We start from the raw sequence: 25,935 nt of genomic DNA on the forward strand, positions 1-25,935 counted from the left end.
GGCAGACCTCACGCTGCAAGCGGACGTCTCACAAGGGATACCGTTCCACCGATGGGCAATCCACAGACTCCTCTCCATCACCTCCACGTGGTGTTACGATACCACCACCATAATAGGACAAACTTGAACAATAACCCATAGATGGCATCACCACATAGCTGTGGGTTTTATTTGAATTAAAACAAATTTTGCTTTAGTTGAGAGATTTGCATTTTGTTTTAAAGCTTGAAACGGGCGCAAACACAAAAATGCACCAGGTATATTTCTATGAGGGGCACTTATTGCTCAAGCACACAGTGTACACGAAAGCAGACATTAAAATCCTCGTGGCATCAGGTAATGCTTGACACTCGGTCAGCTGAAACGTGACAACACCTGCATTTGCACATGGGCAGAGAGCTGGACCCAACGAGAGCAACGAGAAGGGAAGCGTTTCGTGTTTGCGAGGAAAGGCGCAACGCAGATTGGGGCCAGGAATTGCACGGCAGGAGCGGGTTAGCAACTTCTAAAACTGGAATAGAACGAGGCAAGAACACACCGAAGACAAGTGAGGAAGAGGAGGAGGCGGCTGCGGTGAGAGTTGACACACGTGCAGGGTGGAGGAGGGAAGGCTGCCAGCACTGGGGGGACCGAGTAGCAGAACTATAGCCGGACGGGGCACGAGGTGAGATCCGGTGTGTGGGACTTGCGCGTGAGATGCCCATTGCGCAACAGCTGCCGATCCAGCAGACGCAATGAGAGCAAACGCGACGTGTGGCGGCATCATTGGCTGTGACCATGTGTCCAGCGACTTAGTACAAAATCATTAATTGTAAAAAAAGAATTCATTATCCCAGCTGAAGTGACATGTTTTGATAAAAAACATTCCAGCATTTAAATAAAACGGACTGAACGTGGCGCTCACCCAACGTGTTGTGAGACAACGCAGAGAGCGCTCCATGGGTGTAAAAAAAAATCCGAAACCACGCCACAGCCAGCTCTCCACCGCAGGGCAGCGATGGCTGAGAGAGCGTCACGCGCGACTCTGCGACCTCTGGGCGCACGGCACCCAGACCGATAGGGGACATTCGCCGCACCATCAACGTGGCAATTCTAACGCAGCCGCAGGTTTTGTCCTCATTACCCAAATCTAACATTTGAATCGGCGCAGCTTGAATGTTCAAGTAACACACACACACACACGCACGTGAAGCTATAAATACCGTTACTAAACACCTGTAAAAGATTAGCAGGACACGGAAGCAGTCTTAATGCAAACATCATCTTTGCAGCCTCAGTGCAGAGTACGAGCAGCTGCGATGCACGAAGCAGCAGCTCGGTGCAGGCCAACTCAAGCAATGGAAGGTTCCAGACCAGTGTCAGATACTAAACCGACACCGCCATGCACGCTGAGGAACTGAACCCATGTTTTTTTACAGAAAAGTGACTAAATACTGCCCAATACATCACACAGAGATCCCCGCCCCCCCCACCCAAAGCCTTAAGATGCTGTTGGGGCACATGCTGTTCGTGACCACCTATGAAGGGCTGGCACAACACGTAACGAGGTGGTGAAAAACATCATGCATGGCCGCCTTTGTCTCCCCAGTGCTGATGTTCACACGCTGGACCGGCTATTCGTTTAAGGCTGAGCCGACCTAGGCGAGGCCGGGGACCGGTTCAAATGTTCGCCACTGTTATTAGTCGTGAGCAGGAATCAGGGCTGTTGCACAATTTCCTCCCGATTAGTAAAAGTAATGCAGATACACTAATACCGTCAGTAATGATCAATTCAGATGATCATCCCCTAGCCCAGGGGTCGGCAACCAAAATAACAAGAAGAGCCATTTCTTTCCAATTCGGTACAAAATTCAGTATTTCAAGAGCCGCAATGCATCTGAGTACATACTGTACATACGTACATATCGTCAAGAAGCAGCCCGTAAAGAGCCGCATGCGGCTCCGGAGCCGTAGGTTGCCGACCCCTGCCCTAGCCCCTGGGTGAATGTATAATTGCTGCTGGTAAACCAATGATGGCAAGAAACTGTTTCATTTGCAAACAGGTGGGTGCCTATGTTTTATAGAGGAGACACAACAACAATAATAATCATAAAGTATCAACAAAGAGGAAATGTGAAATCTACCACTGAATAATTATCATTATTGGCTAAATGTGGCAATGCCCAGCTGTAATTCAATGGGCCTGGCAACGAATTGGTAGATCACGCAGAGATGGAGCCATCATCTGCATTAAACACCCTTCCTCCAAGAGCAATGTACAGGGTGTTTCAAAAAGATAACCCGATTTGAAATCGCCATATCTCTGCAACCACGAATCGCCCATGAATGAAACTCGTACCACTTGAAAGGCAGGAGTATAGAGTTTCAAATAATTACCGCTAGATGCCTCTCACAGCGCACAAACAGCCCCTAGCCTCAATCATTCGCAAGACGGTGACCCTGCAACACAAGGGGCGTTTAGCGTTCTGCAAGACTGAATCCGTAATTGCGGTTCAGTGTGCGTTTCATCACACCCTGCGACTTTTCTTGTGGGGATACGTCAATCTGGATGACCTCAAACACAGAATCACGGCAGCGGTGACTTCAGTGGAAGAAGACACATTGAGAGGTGTTTGGGACAAATTCAACTATCGTCTCGATGTTGTCTGTACAGCAGGTGAAGGGCACATATAGCATTCATAAAATGGTTAGTAAAACTTGATAACTCATTAAACCGTTTGTAACTTTTTGTGTAATTGTAACATGTTGCCATCGTGAAATATACTGCTTTGAAATTGGGTCCATCTTTTTAAAACACCCTGTATGAGGATTGCTCAAGGTTAACTTCCACTTTGAGTTCTAGATAACCCTAGTAGTAGGAGAAGAAGAGGCTGCTGAATGTGGGTGGAGTGGGCACGACAACATCCTGCATATGCTGTGCGGCGTCGCTGCACAGCAGCCCAAAGCATTCTGGGTGTTTTCAAGATGGCAGCGAACAGGGTGTCGTGCGCTGCGGGAGAGTAGCCAAGGGCACTGACATTTACAGGATGTATCTGTTATGAAGAAGGACCATTGCCTGAAATGTCACCTATTAGATCTTGTTTTCCTTTTAAGGCCACAGTGTCGTTAAATGTGTTTGTGCACCACTCTCATAGCAAAATTCTTACGAGGTGGGTAGTAAAGATCAGCGACGCGTGTCTCTGAAGCGGACGCGTGTCCGAGCGGCACACAAGGTTGTCACGTGGGTGCGAGTAGGTACAACGTGGTGAGAATGTGAAAGGAGATGCTCTGAATTGGCAATGCGCCTGTTCTAAAGAATTTCACGATTCTGTCACCAGGCCATTTCCTGACCAGTGGGAGATATGTCCGCATTGTAAATTCAAACCAACAGGGTGAGTTTAATAAACTTTAGTGTCATATATCCTTGAACCAAAAGCATAGGATAACAATTTTTAACGATTTTTTTTTTTACTTTACTAGGCAAGGCCTACTGAGCTTTACAGCTCTTTTTCAGAAGCAACCTGGTCACATATGATAGCTCGACAAAGTGGCTTATCACGTAAAAATTTACTGCAGAGAAATACTCAATGCACGTGTCAAAATGTGGAGGGAAACACCCGGAGGATCCGGAGAAAAATCCATGCTACCACGGGCAGAACGTGCAAACTTCAAATATACAGGATCGAACCCACGGCTGCCTGCATGCCAGGTGAGGCAGATAACATCTCACAACTGTGGCAACCCGAGTTTATCTTTGAACCACACTCGTGCAACAACCACACAGGCGTCAAATAATATCAAGTTAAACCAAGCGAGGACATTGCAGCAAATGGGAATTCTTTATGGCGACTCATCGGTAAGAGCTATCAGTTTAAGTTACTGAATACAATCGTGACAGAAGTGCAAACAACGGCAGATGAACCCTATCACACCTTCACCACGGTGCCACATTCAGTGACATGATGTCCAGTATCACCCTTGAGTTGCAAATGTTATTATTTAATACATTTCACAAATACATCTGCAAATCATCAGGATCCTTCTTCACAACTGCGTGGGCAAGTTGTAACTAAATGATCACGGAGTTAAATATTTCCTCAGTAAAGTCTCCCTGGCTGTCTCCCAAGACTTTCAAGGGGGCTAACTGCTTGAGATGTTGGCAACTCGTTCTATCCGAATATGTTTTGATGACACTGATGCGATATTATTCTGGATAGATGAATATTATATGGCCCCCGTACACAGGGCTTCATTAATAACCGAATATTTTCGGGTTCGCTGGCAGACTGGAGTAGTAGGCACACGACGAGTTGGTCACAGCCATCGCAAGAGATATACTGGATGTGGTGTGCCGTGTGTGGGAATAATTTCCTGGACCGTTCCGGCTACAACTAAGCCCTCCCTATAACGTATTGAGGGGTGGTGGGGGTGCAATGGTTAAGAACAGACCACTCTGACCCCGGTGACCTCAGTTCAATTCCCAGCCATGGCTAAGACCAGTGGGGCGAGTGATAACCACACAGGTCCTGCCCCCCCCCCCCATCAATCCACAAACCCAACATGGTGAAGTATGGCCAAACAACCCCCACGGCCGACGTGGCGTGTGGAGGATTTCATCCAGCAGAGCATTGACAAAGGGCTGTAATTAAACTGCTTTGCATGATCACTGCATGTAGAAGTTACTGTTCAAACGTAACAATAACTTACCTTAACTCTGTGAGCAACTGTGCATTGCAACAGACACATGACACGTGTGAAACACCCGTTCTCCTGCACTGTGCTGTAATAAACACATTTAATGCACCGATGGTGCACTCCTTAGGTACTGTAAATTAATAAAAGTGGCATTAGTACTGTAAGGGATTAGACATGGTGGGAGAACACGGTGGGTAGAGCAGCAAGCTCCCATTTGTTTAGATTCATGGTTCAACTCCTAGGCAGGGTCAGCTGAGTCACGTGGTGCTTTTGTGGGATTGTGGAACTTCCAGCACTGGCTCAGAACCAAGGACACAGATGAGTGCCACGGAACTCTGAGTAGCACAGCCAGATCCTGTACGCATGCTGTGTGTGCATGCTGTGTGTGCATGCTGTGTGCACGTGCTGTGTGCGCATGCTGTGCGTGCATGCTGTGTGTGCATGCTGTGTGTGCGTGCTGTGTGTACATGCTGTGTGTGCATGCTGTGTGCGCATGCTGTGTGCGCATGCTATGTGTGCATGCTGTGTGTGCATGCTGTGTGTGCGTGCTGTGTGTGCGTGCTGTGTGTACATGCTGTGTGTGTGTCTGCTAGTGCACGCTGTGTGTGTGTCTGCTATGTCTGCATGTGCTGTATGCACCGTGTGTGCTATGTGTGTGTGTGCACACTGTGTGTGTGTGCTATGTGTGTGTGTGTGTGTGCTATGTGTGCTGTGTGCATACTGTATGTGTGTGTGCTATGTATGCACACTGTGTGTGCTATGTGTGTGTGTGTGTATGCACGCTGTGTGTGCGAGGAGATGGTACCTGATCCCTCGCCCACTCGGCTTTGTCTGTCAGGAGCTCCACGTTCTCCCTCTCCTCCTCCAGCTCGGCCTGCAGAGTGCTCACCCGCTCCTGCACGCGGCACACACCATGCGGCCACCTGTTACACTCACCGCTCTGTGCCGATGAGTTACACTCACCGCGCTGTGCCGATGAGTTACACTCACCGCTCTGTACCGATGAGTTACACTCACCGCTCTGTGCCGATGAGTTACACTCACCGCTCTGTGCCGATGAGTTATACTCACCGCTCTGTGCCGATGAGTTACACTCACCGCGCTGTGTTGATGACTCACAACGCCGCCGAAACCCGCACGGCACAGTCGGGCTTCTCTGCTGTCGCGGTACGTGGCGGCGATCCTGACTGTAAGCAGCGATTTGGCCTAACGAGGCTATTTACCGCCAATGCCTGTAGAGGTTCCATAACGTTTTAGGAGCCTCAGGCCTTCTCTCTACAAAGGAGACTCCCAGTCTGTCTTGAATGTTGACCTCTGATGAAGTAAAAGTTTACCAAGTGATTCTCGGATCCATTTCCATTTGGAGCATTACTATAAAAATGTGTGTTTTATTTACAACCCTTATTTTCTTCACATTTTTATGTTGGTTTGCAAAAAAAAGGTGGGCGAAAGTTGCGACGTTTGCACATATCCACAGCTGCTTTGGCCAATCCACTGCTGGATTAAGACCTTCCGAATCCGAGCGGGCCAATACGTACTTCACCATGCGAGTTGGTGCTGGTGGGCAGAGGTGGCAGCGTAGAATCTCAGTGCTAACCACACGTAGTACTGCCTCACTGCCATCTAGACAACGTGGCGTGCATGGCGATCACCCATCAAAGCACAATCCAAGCTCAACCCTGCTTAGCTTCTGCGATCAGTGCGTTCCGGGTGATTTGCTCAGATGCTATTGCCCATTTTTTCTGCACTTCCAGATTCTACCTTGCAGACTCCCACTGGATTCCCGCCAGCCTAGCAGGGCCCAGAGGGCGCTGGGCCGAGGGAGCGCAGGGCCGGCAGGGACCACCATGGTGGTGCAGAGCGGATTGTGCGTTTAGTGCTGGGCCTCTGCTCATGGGGTCGATGGGTAAATCTCAGTGGTGACACGTACAGGAATGTGTTCAAGCGAGTCGCCTTGCCGCAGAGTGGATGATAATGACCCCCCCCCCCTCCTGCAAATACGTGTGCATTTGCACGCACGCAGATTGCAACCCAAGACTCAAGAGCGAAAAGTAAACATCACTCAGAGAACAGTGCAATATAACCACACTTAAATAACTACGGTGACACGGACATAATTGGCAATTTATCTTAATGGACTTTAAACTGGTTACAAAACAGACATTGATCGATATATTCTGAAGGTCTCATTACCCTTCACTGCAAGCCAGTCGCTTTGCCGACTTTACACGCACGATGTGTAATGGTCGAGCCTGGCACATTGTACAACACGGTAATATATTTTGAAATCAGAAAATATCTTCATGGAGAAAATAAACTGGTCCGATACTGCTGTTGCTTACCCACATTGCCACACTGCACACGTGACCCGAGGGCAAACGACATTTATGCTCCACACATGCAGGCAACGCGCCTTACCCCGTGCGAGCACAGGCATAACACTTTGTTAGGCTGGGCTGTGGGAAATAAGCAAGGCGCTAATTTTTTTTTGTCGACCGGTGCCGTCGAGGCTAAGAAATGTCCACACCCTGCAGCTTCAGAATAATGAGGTTCGATGTTTAACGGAAACCATTGAATGTGTTTAATCACAATATCGTCTTTCTTTTGATCAGATTGTGCAACACAGCAGAAGACGTAGAATGAAGCATTCACACAAGCTCATAGTGCAGGGCGTGTAAATGAGGGTTGGTGGCTGTACGTGGCCTGGTTCTCTCCAACAACCAACCCACACCGCTCCCTCTCCCTACACACTCCCTACCCCACACCACTACCACTCCCTCTCCCTACCCCACACCACTCCCTCTTCCTACACACTCCCTACACACACCACTCCCTCTCCCTACACACTACCTACCCCCACCACTCCCTCTCCCTACACACTCCCTACCCCACACTACTACCACTCCCTACACACTCACTACCCACACCACTCCCTCTCCCTACACACTCACTACCCACACTACTCCCTCTCCCTACACACTCCCTACCCCACACCACTACCACTCCCTCTCCCTACCCCACACCACTCCCTCTTCCTACACACTCCCTACACACACCACTCCCTCTCCCTACACACTACCTACCCCCACCACTCCCTCTCCCTACACACTCCCTACCCACACCACTCCCTCTCCCTACACACTCACTACCCACACCACTCCCTCTCCCTACACACTCACTACCCACACTACTCCCTCTCCCTACACACTCCCTACCCCACACTACTACCACTCCCTACACACTCACTACCCACACTACTCCCTCTCCCTACACACTCCCTACCCACACCACTCCCTCTCCCTACACACTCCCTACCCACACCACTCCCTCTCCCTACACACTCCCTACCCACACCACTCCCGCTCCCTACACACTCCCTACCCACACCACTCCCGCTCCCTACACACTCCCTACCCACACCACTGTCACTCCCTCTCCCCCTACACACTCACTACCCACACCGCTCTCTCTCCCTACCCCACACCACTCCCGCTCCCTACACACTCCCTACCCACACCACTCCCGCTCCCTACACACTCCACTCCCACACCACTCCCACTCCCTCTCCCCCTACACACTCACTAGCCACACCACTCCCTCTCCCTACCCCACACCACTCCCGCTCCTTACACACTCCCTACCCACACCACTCCCGCTCCCTACACACTCCCTACCCACACCACTTCCACTCCCTCTCCCCCTACACACTCACTACCCACACCGCTCCCTCTCCCTACCCCACACCACTCCCTCTCCCTACACATTCCCTACCCACACCACTCCCGCTCCCTACACACACTACCCACACCACTCCCACTCCCTCTCCCCCTACACACTCACTACCCACACCGCTCCCTCTCCCTACCCCACACCACTCCCTCTCCCTACACACTCACTACCCACACCACTCCCGCTCCCTACACACTCCCTACCCACACCACTCCCGTTCCCTACACACTCCCTACCTACACCACTCCCTCTCCCTACACACTCACTACCCACACCACTCCCACTCCATACCCACAACCACTCGAACTCCCCCTCCCTACACACATCCTACCTACACACATCCTACCCACGCCTCTCTCTCCCTACGGGGAGCGGGATGGGAACCGGAACGGGTATGGGGAACCGGGATGGGGACACTGGTGGCGATTGCGGTGGCGACCGGGGGAGTCCCGACGGTGCGCCACAGTGCGGTGCTGCGAGTTAGAATGCGAGGCTCGAGATTCGACCGTACGACAGCGGCCGAGTCTGGCAGAAGGGAAGAACGGCGAGGGATGGTGGCATGACAGGCCGAGTGTGGCGAGTGATGCCCCAGCCCATGTTAAGCATGGGGCCAGCACACCGAGGGCCCACAACACGGACACGAGGCACCGGTTAATGAGGACGTGGATTACACCCAGACGTGGGCTAGTTTCGCCCCGGCGCAGCACCAGCCCGGCTCTGGTCTGCCGTACGGCGGCTGTGGCAACTTAGAGGGGGTCAACTTTACCTCGAGGGCCTTGACCTGCCGCGGGTTGTCCTTGCGCAGAGCGGCCGAGCTGAGTTCCAGGCGCATGTCCTGGAGGCTGCGGTCGAGGCGCCGGTTCTCAAGCTCGGCCGCCTCCCGCTCGCCACGCTCGCGCTCCACGTCCCGCTCCACCTTCTTGAGCTGCAGCCACGCACAGCACATGCAGCACACACACAGCACATCAAGACACACATCATGCCCAGCACACACACACGCAGCATATGCAGCACAAACACACACAGCACCTCAATAGCACAGCACATGCAGCACACACACAGCAAATCAAGACACACATCATGCCCAGCACACACACACACACAGCACATGCAGCACACACACAGCAAATCAAGACACACATCATGCCCAGCACACACACATGCAGCATATGCAGCACAAACACACACAGCACCTCAATAACACAGCACATACAGTACATCAATCGCCACAGCACACATATCAAGGACCCAACACCCATAGAACATTCTGCATACAGCAATCATACACATCTAGCAAATACAGCACAACTCAACAACACAAACAGCAATGAGCAAAGTCCAGCGAGGACAGCATCACAAACACCGCAACAGGGAAACCACACAACACACACGACAAGGATAGAGCGCAGCGGGCAAGGGCACGGCCAGGATGCGGCCAGGATGCGGCACAGCAGGGCAGGACATGGCCAGGACACGGGACACACAGCAGGCCAGGATGCAGCCAGCACGCGGCACAGCAGCGAGGACACAGCGGGGGCAAGACGCGGCCAGGACACGGAACACACAGCGGGGCCAGGACGCAGCCAGGAACCTCTGGGCGCGGCGCCGCCGTTCCCCCCCAGTGGCACGAGCCGCGGCACTCGTGCGACGCGAGACTGTTTCCCAAAGCGAGACACGCACGCCGATGTTTTTCCACTCGAAAACTACACGACACTAACCTGATAAGGTACCGACGTGCACCGCATTCGTTTTGTCGAGAATTAATACATTCACATTAAGAAGGCTGGAGTAAAATTATGACATTTTCTCACCACTAAAAATTCACATTCATCAATGCCAGCGATGGCTGACATTCGTCGAGCCATGGTGCAGTGGTAAAGGTCGCTATAAAGGTGGTGATGCACGCATTTGTATTTTTCCCCACTAAACACGTTTGCCAATGAAATCTACTACACGCGCAGCCGCCTCATTTATGCAGCGTCTCAAACGGACACGACCAGAGGACTGCACGTGGGCGGGTGGTCATCCCCTGCGATACATCCAAGTGTCTGAAACAACTATTAAGCTTTGCGCTCATCTTTGATGCTGGCCCAAAGCCAGTGGTAGAAATTCCACATTCCTATGCTGGTGGCCAGTATATCATCCATGAGACATCGCTGTTGTGTTATCACGGAGCGGCACTCATTTCAACAACTCTGGAAGGACGGTGGGCCGAGCATATTCCGAATTTTAGCTCACGACTCTCTCCTGCCGCTGCTGCAGATTCGTATTTATGAGGAACGTATTCATGATTTTCAGTTTGATCCAAAACATCCAGAAATCGGGCCTAGATTACGACATTTTGGTTGTTATTAATGTTTTGCTTTTGGATTGATCCAACAGGTGCCGTGACAGGGAGTAACGTCACTTCATTGGCGCCGATTTTCTTCTGTTCTCACCAAAAGTTCCACCACATAACGGCAATATGAGGACACGTGACATCTCTTTTGCTGAAATGGTAACTCGGTACATCAGAAAAAAGTTTTCTGGCTGGATTCCTGCCTGGCTATTGCCAGGTATGTGTGTGCAGTGATGACATCACCCGTAACACACAGCACTGAACCGCGTTCGTGCGTCGTGTCCACAGACAGACGGATAAGTTCAACGGCTGCTCGTTGCCGATGAAACTTCGCGAAAATTGTTAAAATACAATGACTAATATAGAAAAACATTGCAATGATTAGTGTATAAAAAATGCAAGCTAATACATGCGAATAAAAGTTAATCTAAAAATCTAAAATAGAATAAAATATATGAATTCATATGAATTCAGAGTAATGAAGTCTCACGACTGGTTTAGTGAGCCACGCGCATGAAGCCACTGATCAGAGTTTCCCACAGCCCCGCGCGTTCCACATACCGCAGGACAGGCGCAGTGGCACCACTGCCCAGTGTGCAGGTGGTACAACTGCACTGCTGGGGCCCACGGGCAGGGGGAGAGCCCAGACGCTGGACCACAATGAGGGGAAATTGGGACAGGGGGCCCCATTTCATTCCCTGCACCAGGATGGAAGCCAACTCCACAGTGAATGACATAGCCCTTTCTCTCTGTGGTGACTCTCGCTTCACTGCTCGCAATCTGCTTCAAGCACGACTGGAATGCCTCAGGCCGGGCCTCACCTCCTGCTGGAACCTCGTGTTGTGCTGGATCGACACCTCCAGGGCCTGGGCCTTCTCCTGCAGCAGCCTCTGCAGGTCGGCCGAATCCCTCCGAGCCTTCTCCCTCAGCTCCTCAAACTCGGTGCGCAGCTTCACAGCCCTGGCCGATGTCTCGCTCGATTCGGAGAGCTAACCCACAGCACACACACCCACACACACACCTTCGATTAGCACGGTTGGCTACGTACGGTGCGAAAGAAGTTCAGCATACACACACACAACAAAGTACCACGCACACATAAGACACACACAGCACCACATGCCACACAGCAACCGACACGTGCCACAAACGTGGCAATGACGACATCACCACAGTGCTTGTGCCAGTGTAGTTCTGGAATGTATCTGTTATTTATTTTAATCAGGTTAGACGCACCTTGAGGCCACGTGAAGTGTGGAAGGCTCTCTGCTGCTGGCAGGACGTCAAGGGACAGACCCAGGTGCCATGGGTTGACTAAATGAGATGGCTGGCAGGTGCATCAGCTGTGCTGCCCCCACTGTGACACCTCGGTGCATTTTAACAACCCGGCTCACTTGCCGTGCAAAAAAATCTATGCATTATTGAGCCCCCCCCCCAAAAAGAATACAAGTCTATTTTAATATTTTTTACATGGTGTACAGTCTGGAACGTACCCACATGGCAAATTTCAAATTTGTTGCATGTCGGGAAGTACGCTAAACATTTTGAACAGACACACATAATCACAACTTTGTCTTTTATATGTATGTAGATTATTATTGTTAATTTCCACTAACATCATTGTTTTTTTTACTGTATGTTTGCGTCTTTCTCCGGCTGTGCCATTGGAGTGTGGTGTGCATTTGTACGTTAAATACAATATACTGTTTTAAAAAATAACTTCTTGTTATAATACTTTCTTGTTTATGTTATTGGACTTTTAGACAATTCTATTGCGACTGCACAACAGAGATCCAGCCGCGTATAGATGAAACAAACATTATGCGGTACAATACTAAATTTAGATTTAAAGCTTTCGTGACTGCAGGGATTCATATTCTTGCTTCTTTCGGTAAAGTCACGTAGAAGTGAAACAATAAAATAATAAAAATAAAACAATAACATTTTCTTGCTGTGGTTTTCACACCTGATGATCATTGCTTGTGTTGCAATCGAAACGTCGTGATAATTTAATCGTTTTTTTTATTGTATTATTTCCCTTCTATGTGACTTCACCGAAAGAACCACACAGTCCTGTTACCTTGGCACAGGTCAGGGATTTTCTCTCATGCAGCACTCTCTGACAGCACAACCGCACGTCACAGGGAACCAGTAACAGCAGGCCGGGTCCGGCAGCATCTCAAGCAGCTCACAGGCCACTCATTTCAGCTGTGTTGGTGGTTGTTTTACACCCCTGCTAAGCTGCAGAAAATACATTTTCTTCGGTCAGAACTCGTGACCGTACGAGGACCATCAGGCTTACTCGCCGTGGCCAAGGGTCTGGGAATTCACAAGCTGGAGCCAAACGTGGATGGTAGCCAGCCAAACGTGCTGCCTAAGAGCACTCACTTAGGGGGCCGTATTCGGGGGGTGAGGCCCGTAGTTTCCACCTATTTCATTGCGTGCCTTCTACCCTACACAACATTTTCATCGGTCCTGGAGACGCGATGGGTCCTAGCCTCGAGACCACAAGCATCTGGCCATGAACGCAGAGATGAAGAGCTGCACGTCAAAACTAGGCACACATGAACCTCGTATACAAAGACACATGGGACATAGCTACACAGACACACATCAAGTATCTCAACAGGCTTGGGTTTAAACCCGTTTAATGTTTCTCGCTGAATAGCGGCCACCAAACAAAACAATTGAAAAACGAGAATGGGTGCCGGCAGTATTGTGCCCTTGCGTCTCCAGCCGGTAATGCGATCCGTTGACAGCAACCGTGTGTGACGTGCGTGGTTGTTGTGCGATTGGGGCTTGTGGCCTGCGTTAGGCTAAAACAATCGGCAATCAATTGGATTGTTTTTCAAAATCCTCCCAACACTCCCTGTGAATCTGCCCTCGTGTTCAACAGCCTTCACGGACCTTGCCTCCTGTTACCTCTCGGCCCTTTCACCCACTGCCTATTGGCAGCACTCCGGTCCAGTGGCCACTGTGTAGACTGGAATGTCACCCACCCCACTTACTCTCCCTGCTCACCGCCCCTTCCCCCCATCTGCACTGTCGATCTCCTGCCGTTCACGAGTCAAGTTTGGCACGTTCTGGGGAGTGAGGGTTCCTGGATTTCGAGCCCGCAAAGTCTCACGGAGACAAGGCAAGGCACACGTTGGGTGAATGCAAGTGAAACGCTTGTAAAAGCGGCACATTGCGAACGACGCTCGGAATATCCACAACAGGAATTTGAGATATTTAGTCGGTTTTATGAGTTTCTACCCACGACTCAAGGAATCTCGCGCAAGAGACACGGGTTACAGGAGGAGCACGGCATGTGACTCGCTTCCTTGAAGTCTGCACGATTACTGTAAGCGTGAATTGTTGGAGAGTTCTACTTTGATTGCACATATTGCACTATTATACATCGCCAACAGTATGCTACTGGAACAGACTGGAAATTAACAACTCTAATTCAATAAACTGTATATCGTGTAACACGATTGACACAAGTTAGAACTTATCATCTGCATTCCAACTAAGGAGAGTTTCTGGACAGCGAGTGGACAGCGAGTGCAGAATGAGTGCCGAGTAAGGGGAGAGTGTGTAGAGAGTACAGAGCAAGCGCAGAGTGAGTGGAGAGTGAGTGGAGAGAGGTGACAGTGAGTGCCCATTGAGTGGACATTGAGTGGAGAGTGGGTGGAGATTGAGTGGAGTGTGGTTGGAGATTGAGTGGACAGTGGGTGGAGAGTGGGTGGAGAGTGGTTGAAGATTGAGTGGAGACGGAGGGAGGGGAGAGTGAGTGGAGAGTGAGTGCCGAGTGAGGGGAAAGTGAGGGGAGAGTGGGTGGAGAGTGAGTGGAGAGTGGGTGGAGAGTGAGTGCCGAGTGAGTGGAGAGTGAGTGGAGAGTGAGTGGAAAGTGGGTGGAGAGTGAGTAGAGAGTGGGTGGAGAGTGAGTGGAGAGTGGGTGCCGAGTGAGTGGAGAGTGAGTGGAGAGTGAGTGCCGAGTGAGTGCCGAGTGAGTGGAGAGTGAGTGGAGAGTGAGTGGAGAGTGGGTGGAGAGTGGGTGGAGAGTGGGTGGAGAGTGAGTGGAGAGTGGGTGGAGAGTGAGTGGAGAGTGGGTGCCGAGTGAGTGGAGAGTGAGTGGAGAGTGAGTGCCGAGTGGGTGGAGAGTGGGTGGAGAGTGGGTGGAGAGTGGGTGGGGGACGGCACCTCATTGCGGAGTCTCTCCAGGGCGCGCTCCTGCTGCTGGGCCCTCTCCCTCTCGTGCTCCAGCTCCTGCCTCAGCTCCTCCCGCTGGCGCTCCGAGCTCTGCCGCCGTGCAGTCAGCTCCTGCTGCTCTGCCTGCAGCCTGCTGCACTTGCGCTGCACACACACACACAATGGAGTGCACACACACAACACATCACACTCAGATGGGTGCAAACTATTCGAGATTTGAAGCTTTCGCGACTGCAAGGAATCATACTCTTAGGTTTTTTTGGTAAAGTCACGTCGGTAAAAAAATAATAATAAAATAATAGGGGAAAATGGAAATAATGATTTATTAATATATTTCTATTATTTTTTCTATTATAATAAAAAAGTAATAGAAAAAATAATAGAAATAATAATGATTTATTATTATATTTCTATTATCGTTTCTATTATTTTATTATTATTAATTTTTATTATACATTTTTTGCCGACGTGACTTTACCGAAAAACCTAAGAGTATGGGTGCATACTATGTTTACAAAGACAAACATCCTCTCTCTAGCCTGCCTTATTGCGAGGGCGGGCGGTGCTTCTAGCAAGCACCTGCTCATGCCGGCATGGCACCAAGGGGTGGCTGCGGTGGTGGCGAGCGGCAACATGCCTGGCAGCCTTTGTCTTCATACCGAGAACGTTTACAGTGTAACAAGTGATCAATGCGAGCCCCAGGTCAGACTCGCACAACAACGGAGCCCCCCCCCCCCTGCGTGGCCTTGCGCATTATCGTGGGGACAGGTGCTGAAAGTGGGCACACCGCTTGACGAGGCAGCGCCGATGCCAGTACCACGCTCGTCTGGCTGCCATTACCACGCCAGGCTCATGCTGACCACGGCACGGCAAGCGCTGATTTTAAACTCACCATTGGAACCTCCTTTTGCCAGTAGCAAAATCAGATAATTGTTTTTTTACCCTTTTATCTGGCAACAAAACTGACACCTTTTTTAACAAGGAGTTATGTTTGCATTGACCACAATACCTGCGTTCGGAATGCAAACAAAAAGTGCTATACATTATCAGAGTTGTGTTTTTTGTTTGCGTTCTGACCGCAGGTATTGTGGTCAATGCAAACATGACTCCTTGTAAAAAAAGGTGTCAGTTTTGTTGCCAGATATAAGGGTAAAAAAACAATTATCTGATTTTAAACTCTCGACCCACCTAGGGGTGTGCATGGCTTACGGTAAAACGTACGTCACTGGGATTTTACGTGAGGGCACTAAACAGGTGCTAATGCGTGTCAAGGGTCAGGTGAGTTTGTGACTGGCGGGTGATGAAAGAAGTCTGATTAGGGTCTTTGTGCGAGTGCCACTTCAGCCTGTCCATGGGCCTGGCTGCCCTCTCGTGTCTCAGTAATCGATCATCTGAGATTGGGAGAAATCCGGTTAAATTGCTTCTAATTGCAGAACCGCACTTCGCCAACTTCTCAACGATGGGCTTCATCCATTCCAAGCTAAGGAACTCACTAGCGGCGCCCACGATTGTAGAGAAGCTCGTGTTCATCAAGACCAACCTGCCCGCATTCTACGACTACCCCGTGCCCGACGGCCCCCCCCCCCCACCGAGTATGATAGCAGCACCGACGAGGAAGCAGCCTAAGCCTATCAGAGTTTCGTGTTCATTAAACCAGGTTTTAAGTCCCCAAAATCGGGTTTAATTGTATTAAAGAAAAAACCCGATGCCTGCCGCTGGAAAAAATCGGGTTTGTTCCACCCATGCGGTAATCCACTTGCTAAAAGATTCAGAAGCAAGTTTGGGGCTACCGCCTGTTGCCAGCGAGGCTGACAACGGTGGCTTCCGCACCTCCAGCTCCTCCAGCTGAGTCTGTAGAGTCCGCTGGGCAGCCTCCATCTCCACCTCCAGGGCATCGGCCTTCTCCAGGGCTTCTGCCTTACGAGCTTGCTCCGCCTGCACACCGAACACACACACACGTGTCAGTGTGTACGCCCGCCACTCACAGAGAACACAATCACCACCGCACTACTCACGTCTTAGCCAACACTCAGAAGACACCCGCACTACCGCACTACTCACGTCTTGCGCAACACTCACAGATGACACCCGCACTACTGCACTATCACACGTCTTACGCAACACTCACAGACGACACCCGCACTACCGCACTACTCACGTCTTGCGCAACACTCACAGACGACACCCGCACTACCGCACTACTTACGTCTTGCGCAACACTCGCAGACACGCGCACTACCGCACTACCCACGTCTTGCGCAACACTCAGACAACACCCACACTACCGCACTACTCACGTCTTGCGCAACACTCACAGACGACACCCGCACTACTCACGTCGTGCGCAACACTCAGACAACACCCGCACTACCGCACTACTCACGTCTTGCGCAACACTCACAGACGACACCTGCACTACTCACGTCGTGCGCAACACTCAGACAACACCCGCACTACCGCACTACTCACGTCTTGCGCAACACCCACAGACGACACCCGCACTACCGCACTACCACACGTCTTGTGCAACACCCGCAGACGACACCCACACTACCGCACTACCACACGTCTTGTGCAACACCCGCAGACGACACCCACACTACCGCACTACCACACATCTTGCGCAACACCCACAGACGACACCCACACTACCGCACTACTACACGTCTTGCGCAACACCCACAGACGACACCCACACTACTCACGTCTTGCACAACACTCAGACAACACCCGCACTACCGCACTACCACACGTCTTGCGCAACACTCGCAGACGATACCCGCACTACCGCACTACCACAGGTCTTGCGCAACACTCAGACAACACCCGCACTACCGCACTACCACACGTCTTGCACAACACTCGCAGACGACACTCGCACTACCGCACTACCACACGTCTTGCGCAACACTCGCAGACAACACCCGCACTACCTCACTACTGACGTCTTGCGCAACACTCGCAGACGACACCCGCACTACCACACGTCTTGCGCAACACTCGCAGACGACACCCGCACTACCGCACTACCACACGTCTTGCACAACACTCGCAGACGACACCCACACTACCGCACTACTCACGTCTTGCGCAACACTCACAGACGACACCCGCACTACCTCACTACTCACGTATTGCGCAACACTCACAGACGACACCCGCACTACCGCACAACTCACGTCTTGCGCAACACTCAGACGACTCCCACACTACCGCACGACTCACGTCTTGCGCAACACTCACAGACGACACCCGCACTACCGCACTACCACACATCTTGCGCAAAACTCAGATGACACCTGCACTACCGCACTACCACACGTCTTGCGCAACACTCAGACGACACCTGCACTACCGCACTACTCACGTCTTACGCAACACAGGTGACACCTGCACTACCGCACTACCACACGTCTTGCGCAACACTCACAGACGACACCTGCACTACCGCACTACTCACGTCTTACGCAACACAGATGACACCCGCACTACCGCACTACTACACGTCTTGCGCAACACTCACACAACACCCGCACTACCGCACTACTCACACGTCAATCAGAGCGAGCATTCTTCAATAGCAACTGCACACATCAGGACACACTCCTAACACAGTGAACACTCCTCACTAAAACACCAGCACAGAAAGTTGTGACTGGCGTGACACCACGAGGAAATTTGTAATATTATTGTTGTCCATTCGTTGATTTTAGCATGTCCCAATATTTCACGTGACCACATGGTTACATCGTGGACAGTCTGGAGAAACACGCAAATGCTAACTAGTCCATGAAGGAAACATTACCACGGCCTGTGTAACTGTTCGCCAATCAACATTGGCCATCTGGAGGCAGGAGGCGATAAGCAGCAGGCAGGGATGTACACACGTAGGCTTTCGCGACCAATATTATTCATAATCAACGTTTTTGGGTTTAGATCGCGTTATTTATAAATGTGTCATAACCCGACTCACCATTCGGGCCAATTGCCCGATGATGCTGGATGCAATTACCAGCGAAACGTCGTACTCAAAAATGGTAAATGTTGTGGTTTCACGCTTCAACACACCGGTGGGCTAAAGCAGTGAACAATTTGTCTTTTGTCAACATGACACTTTTTTACTGATTGGCCGTGTCGGGTGGTGGAGGGTTACGACACATTTATAAATAACGCGATCTCACTCAAAAACGTCGATTATGAGGGATGTACACGTTTGCACAAAAATCAACATGCCCCCCCTGCCTCGTGCCCTTGCAAGCACTTGGCAGCGTCCGCTTGCGTGTGGCTATCCACGCGGGGGGGGGGGGGCGGGCAGAGAACCGGCCCCGCGTGGTCAACGACGTCCGAGCGAGGCGGCGGCTCTCACCTCGAGGCGGCTGAGCCGGCCCTTCCACGTGTCCTCGTCGCTGCGCGCCGCCTCCAGCGCCGGCCTCAGCTGCAGGAGCTCAGCCTGCAGCCTCTCGCGCTCCTCCCGCAGCTCCGCCAGCTCCACCTCGACGCGCCGCGCCTGCTGCTCCGCCACGGAGCGGGCTCGGCTCGACTCCCCGGCACTCGCCTCCAGCTCCAGCACCCGCTACAAAGCAGGGACAAAGATCCTTGACGTGGCCCTTCAGCTGTTAGGGCACCTGTGACACGACGCACGAGGGGGTGTTGTGGCCAACATTGGGCCCGGCTGACTTTGTCTCGCCAGTGATGATATTTACAGTCGACCTAGGGAAGGCCCAGGGTGCAGTTACAATATTTACGACCGATTTGTCACGAGCGGGAATCGAACTCGTGATTTCCGGCTTCACAGCACATTGCGCTGACCACTACACACTACCAAAAACACAGTAACAAGAATAACAGGCGCCATTCGCCACTCAGTAGAGGTGACATCACCACGGCACTTGTGCCAGCCTAGGTGCACTTTGAGGCCACGTCGAAGGTTTGCTGCTGGCAGGTCACGGGATAGACCCAGGTGCCATGGGTTGACTGACATGGCTGGCAGATGCACCACCTGTGCACTACTGTGCCAACTTGCTGCGTTTTTGCTGCCCGGCGCAACATACGCTAATCGAATATAAAACACTGTACTATGCATAGACACGTGTAATACAGCACAAACTAAAACACAAAAACTAAAAATCCCTAGGTTAGACTTTTGGAACATTAGCACAAGTGCTATCAACAAACATCCAATAAAACCAGTGTACGTACGGCTCCACGCTTTGCTGCATCTACCTCCCAATTGTGAGTGTAGGCACACAACCACGGCTAATAAACTTCGGCCGAGTTAACCTAGGAGAGAACGAGGCCACGTTCGGACAACCGCCGTCGCCGCTGGGCCCGGCCAGGAGGTGACGATCGCGGGCGGCCCGAACCGCAGAGCGGGACGCGAGGCCCCACCTGGGCGGAGGTCTCGAGCTTCTGCTGGGCCTTGCTGGCGGAGTCGGCGTGGCGCTGCCGCTGCTCGTCCATCTCGCGCTCCCGCGTCTCCACCTCCTGGCGCAGCACCCCGCGCAGCGCCGCCAGCTCCCGCTCACGCCGCCGCAAGCTCTCCTCCACCTCGCCCAGCCGCTGCAACTCCTGCGAGCGGCGCACGCAGCAGCACGCGGTCTCATGCACACTCGCACGCAGCGCCACTCGCAAGCAAATGCCACTCGTTCACATCCACACGCAGCAGTACGCGGTCTCATGCACACTCACACGCAGCGCCACTCATTCACATCCACACGCAGCAGTACGCGGTCTCATGCACACTCGCACGCAGCGCCACTCTCACTCATATGCAGCATCACACACACACTCAGCACCACTCGCACTACTTACGCACAGCACTGCTCACACGCAGCACCGTGCATGCGCAGCAACACGTAGCAGCACATGATCTCATCCACACTCACAAGTAGCAGCACGCAGTCTCATTAAACAATTCATGCGCAGCACCGCTCACACGCAGTACCACTCAAACGCAGCAGTACACAGTCTCATCCACACTAACGTGCGTGACAGATGCAGACCGATGCACCATCTACCTACACTGCCCATTGTGCCAACTTGCTGCTCCATGCGTTACGTGATGTGGGGAGCCCTCTATTTGTCGCAGACGGCCACCAGCTGCCCCAGCAGCATCATTCACGAGCTTCCTCCAGAGGCCTATTCCCCAGTGCCACATCAGCTCATCTCCCGAACAAACTCCTCTCCAGTTGTGTTGTTTCCTGGTTAAACAAACTAAACTAGATGCCTGCACTTGCAACGAAAGCTATGAGCTGGTAATATGGCCAATAGATGCGACAATGCTTATACTAATAGGGGTTTTTCCCCTTTCGTTTTTCTGGCGACAAAACTGAAACCTTTTACAAGGAATCATGTTTACATTAACCACAATAGTTGCAGTCAGAAGTGCAAAAGAATAACAACACTCTGATAATTTATGCATTGTCCTTGAAACTGATTAGGCGTCATCTGGTCAAACACCGTATGAGACGAGGCTCTAAGGAAAGCCGTCTCTGGTGTGGACCAATCAGTTTCAAGGACAATGCATAAATGATCAGAGTGTTGGTTTGTGTTTGCATTCTGACTGCAAGTATTGTGGTTAATGTAAACATGATTCCTTGCAAAAGGTTTATAGCTTTGTCGCCAGAAAAAAGGGGAAAACCCCTATTATTATATTTTGGTACTGGCAAAGGAGGCCTCATGATATGGCGACAATGCTTGTTTTACTTCTACACGCATGATCAATCTGGTCACACACACGTTAAATGATACCGCTCAAACGAACGTACACGCATGCAAACGTACAACGCATCCAACCCTTGTTTGGTGCCTATGCGCACGCACACAGCGCGGCGCACGGCCGCACACGCTCTGGCAGTGTCGCCGTTCGCACGCCGTGGGATGTGTGGGCGTGCACGAGCACCTGCAGCAGCGTCTTCCTCTCCTCCTGCTCCGCGGCCGAGTGCTTGGCCTGGTCCAGCTCGTCGTGCATTTCCGACAGCTGGCTCTTCAGGTCCCGCATCTCGCGCTGCAGGGCCGAGCGCTCACCCTCCACCTCCTCCAGCCTGGGGCAACATGGAGACCAACTGCACTCAGCCAACGCCAAACTCCACCTCACACTCGGGACCCACTTCAAACTCCCACTCAACCTCCCACTCTACCTACAATTTAACACCCAACACTACTCCCAACTCAGCACCCAAGTCAACCTCCCATTCAACATCCAGTTCAACCTCTTACTAAACCTCCAACTCAACCCAACCACCAACTCAAAACTCCACCTCCACTACAAACTCAATCTCCAACTTTAATACAACCCACAAAACAACCACTAACTCAACTGCTGACAATGACCAGCTTTAACTATCACAAGCACCAACTCAACCTCCATTGCCACTCTCAACTTCCAACTCCACTTGCAATACACTCACCAACTCAACAAAACCTCAAAGTAAACCCCAAACTCAAAGATCTCCAGTGTAGCCTTAGCAGACTGTAGGGGCAAGTGCTGTTAGCGGGCACCTATGAAGGCACGCACAGCACACGAGGGGGTGGTTGGCCAACACCACGCCCGGCCGCCTTTGTCTCCCCAGTGGCGATGTTTACACATCGCACCAGGTACTCATTTGAGGCTGAGTCGACCTAGGGGAAGCCCAGGACCGGTTCAGATAATCGTCACTGGTGTTGGCTGTGAGCGGGAATCGAACCCGGGTCGCCAGGTTCGTAGCGCAGCGCGCTAACCGCTACACTACCGTTCCCACAAAACTCACCCACCAGCTCCACCAGCCTCCAAATGGACAATCAATAAACCCCCACCTCACCCAATCTCAACTAAGTTACCAACTCAACCCACAATGCAACACTGCTGAATCGGCCATCATCTCGGCTCACCTCCAAGTCAACTGAAGTAAACTCAACCCACAACCCAACTGCAACCTAATCCTCAATCCAACCGGCCTCACCCAACCGCCATCCGAACCCCACCTCAACAACCCACACATTTTGATTTAAAGCTTTCGTGACTGCAGGGATTCCTATTCTTGGTTCTTTCAGTAAAGTCACGTAGAAGGGAAACAATAAAATAATAATAGTTTTATATTTGTATTATTTTATTGTTTCCCTTCTACGTGACTTTACCGAAAGAACCAAGAATATGAACCCCCACATTACCAGGCTCCTCCGCTAGACAGCACCGAGTTCCAAGCACATGGATACAGCTTCATTGCTTCCTTTATCCTGGGCTCACACCGAGTCTCCATACCCAGTCATCTTCCAGCTCGACCCTGGGCTGACCAGGACCTACAGCCGGGCCATAGTGTACCCGTGGACTTGACCGTACGTGGACATCGCTTCGTATTATGTAAACTTTAATGTGACGCACATGCAGCGCCATTGGCCAGGACACGTGTGTGCGGTGCGTGCGCTCTAGTGGTGCGGGGCGAGTGTGAGTGCTGCACCAGTGTGGCCAGGGCACGTGTGTGTGGTGCGTGGGCTCTAGTGGTGTAGGACGAGTGTGAGTGCTGCACCAGTGTGGCCAGGGCACGTGTGTGTGGTGCGTGGGCTCTAGTGGTGTAGGACAAGTGTGAGTGCTGCACCAGTGTGGCCAGGACACGTGTGTGTGGTGCGTGGGCTCTAGTGGTGTAGGACAAGTGTGAGTGCTGCACCAGTGTGGCCAGGGCACGTGTGTGCGGTATGTGGGCTCTAGTGGTGTGGGACGACTGAGTGCTGGGCCACCCCTGTTGCGAGCCGTACGAGTGCTGCGTTGTTGCGAGGCGGGCGTCCGCCCGCTCCAGCTGCTCACGCCAGCGCTGCACCTCCTGGGCTTTGTCGTCTGCATCCCTCCGCGCCGCGGCCAGGCTCTCCTCCAGCTTGGCCAGCTCTGCTTGTGCAGCCGCATGGCTCTGACACGTCAACAACACACCACACACCACCCGCAACGTGTTACTACATTTCACTTGCAGCCCTCGTATACAGCTGAGCGATGTGGCAGAACAGGCAACTTGCCATCAGAAGGCTGCGAGTTTGAATCTGGGCTGGGGTTAACTCAGACCATCATCCCTCCAGCAATCAATCAAAAGAGTTTTTGGAAGTTAACAGTGCTCGTGCTACGACTCCTGCCACAGAAATGTGGACATTCAACTTCTGATTCAAAACGACCTGGCACTCTTTCAGGATGAACTTTGACTCGTGGCCCTGGCACCTGGGCAGTGGGCACACGCAGCAGCAAAGCATTCATTTGGATACCTCACAACCCCCGAAATGACAGCGCAGCCACACACTCCTGCGCTTCACCTACAAAGTCAAAGCTCATCAGCAGAGGCCATGCATTACATCACAAGTCCCCTTTAAGGGTCTATCTTATTACAACTGTTGTGGTGCAAATGATGACTCGGAGGCAGATCTTCATGTAAGGGATTGCGCCGGATATTTATTAAGGGTTTAGATAACTCTTCCCCAGGGGTAGGGGTCCTATACTGGGTCCCTCACACGACCCTGAACTCTGTCTGTTCCTAGCTTGGCGAGCTCCAGGGCTCTCTCCCTCGAGTCGGATCGGGGGTTCATCCAACACCGACCGGCCGAGGAGAGCAGCACCTCCTATGACTACCACCGGCTTCTCTGCAGACTCCTTCATCTCTACCCCTGGCTGGCTCTTCAACCGTTCTCTATCCGGGGCTCCCACAGTGACCTCGCTTTCGTCACGGGGTCCCCCTTCAGTACCTAGAGGAGACATGACGTCATCGCCCCGCCCAGCGCGCATGACGTCACGTCCCATGACGTCATCGCACGTCCCCATATTACTCCTCTACACAACCATGACACTTTACTGTAACCTCTGCATTTTACAAGATCATGATGACGTCACAAGTAATCGGGTGCGTGATCTGTGCGATGTCATCGCCAAGGGCCATGAAGAAGGCTTTTTCATTTAGAATTACTCTTTGGTTCTTTCGATAAAGTCTCGTAGAAAGGAAATTATTTATTATTTAATGTATTTTGTTTACCGACAGAACCAAAGATAATTTTTTAACTACCAAGTTTTGGCCAACTCTTTGGTCAATTTGGACATTTTCCAGATGACAAGGCTCTAAGACGAACACAGCTTTGCAACTCAAGTGTCACTAACATTGGATCATCTTTACGAGAGTTATCAAGACCCCCCCCTGCTACAGACAGATGGATGGAGATACAGAAAAACTGGCCACAGGTAATACGTGAATGCTTTCAATCGGAACGTGAGACGAACACATCAGCGACCAGGCTGAACGTGAGACTAGAGCCTCAGGGACCAGACTAAACGTGATACTAGAGATAAGTTCACCGTTGGCATGTGTCGACACATTAATCACGGTAAGAACCGATGCAAAAGCAACTTGTCGAGGAGGGTTCCAAATGAACAGAAAGAAAATGGAACCAATCACACGGCACGTCGAACTCCGAGCTCAGCGTCGCGCACCGAGCGCTCCCCGCCTCAGAGGGAACACATCCGCGCACGACGTGATCGACACACGGGGGGGCGGGAGGGCAACGTGCTCGGAGGGGAAGGGGGTCACCGTGCATCTACGTTAGGTTTGCACCTTGGTCACCTCTGCCTTTCTAGAACTCTGAGAGGGGGGCACATGGACACCGATATTCACTGCCACTTCAAAGGCAGGGGGGGGGGCATCTGTGCACAGTCGGTCACGGCGATGTCTTTTTTTCAAATCCCCATACGTCCCCTCAAACAACACAAAAAACAGCCGTCATTGTTTGAGGTCATGTTCCTGTGAGAGCTTTACATTTCCCATTCACTCGCGGCGTGCGTAACAAAAGCCTTTTAAATCGTGGGGAACAGGCCGGACTGGATGTTCATGCTGACATTGTTGTGGCTGGTGGTCATACCGAAAAGAATAACAGAAAACATCGCAGTTAACACAGCGCAGGATAGAAATGCTGAAAAGTGGAATAATTCACAATTGCTGGACCATAAACAATGTTGTTGATCTTACGTTTTAAAGCTTTCGTGACTGCAGAAATTCATATTC

The 25,935-nt window shown here is 51.6% G+C and overlaps 1 protein-coding gene across 5 annotated transcripts in view; it reads right to left on the bottom strand.

The window, feature by feature from the left end:
• Positions 1-25,935, bottom strand: part of LOC144951730 (cingulin-like protein 1) — a 116,836-nt gene that overhangs the window by 38,312 nt on the left and 52,589 nt on the right. For all 5 annotated transcript variants that reach the window (XM_078882076.1, XM_078882083.1, XM_078882102.1 and 2 more), the window contains exons 6-14: positions 23,666-23,814; positions 21,837-21,978; positions 20,324-20,503; positions 19,302-19,508; positions 16,766-16,870; positions 14,927-15,079; positions 11,563-11,730; positions 9,170-9,328; positions 5,480-5,569 (exon numbers count right to left, since the gene is read on the bottom strand). In XM_078882076.1, coding sequence (XP_078738202.1) covers positions 5,480-5,569; positions 9,170-9,328; positions 11,563-11,730; positions 14,927-15,079; positions 16,766-16,870; positions 19,302-19,508; positions 20,324-20,503; positions 21,837-21,978; positions 23,666-23,814 — 1,353 coding nt within the window. The remainder of the gene's footprint in view (positions 1-5,479; positions 5,570-9,169; positions 9,329-11,562; positions 11,731-14,926; positions 15,080-16,765; positions 16,871-19,301; positions 19,509-20,323; positions 20,504-21,836; positions 21,979-23,665; positions 23,815-25,935) is intronic.

Source organism: Lampetra fluviatilis, chromosome 3, assembly GCF_964198595.1.
Source record: "Lampetra fluviatilis chromosome 3, kcLamFluv1.1, whole genome shotgun sequence".
Classification (NCBI taxonomy): Eukaryota; Metazoa; Chordata; class Hyperoartia; order Petromyzontiformes; family Petromyzontidae; genus Lampetra; species Lampetra fluviatilis.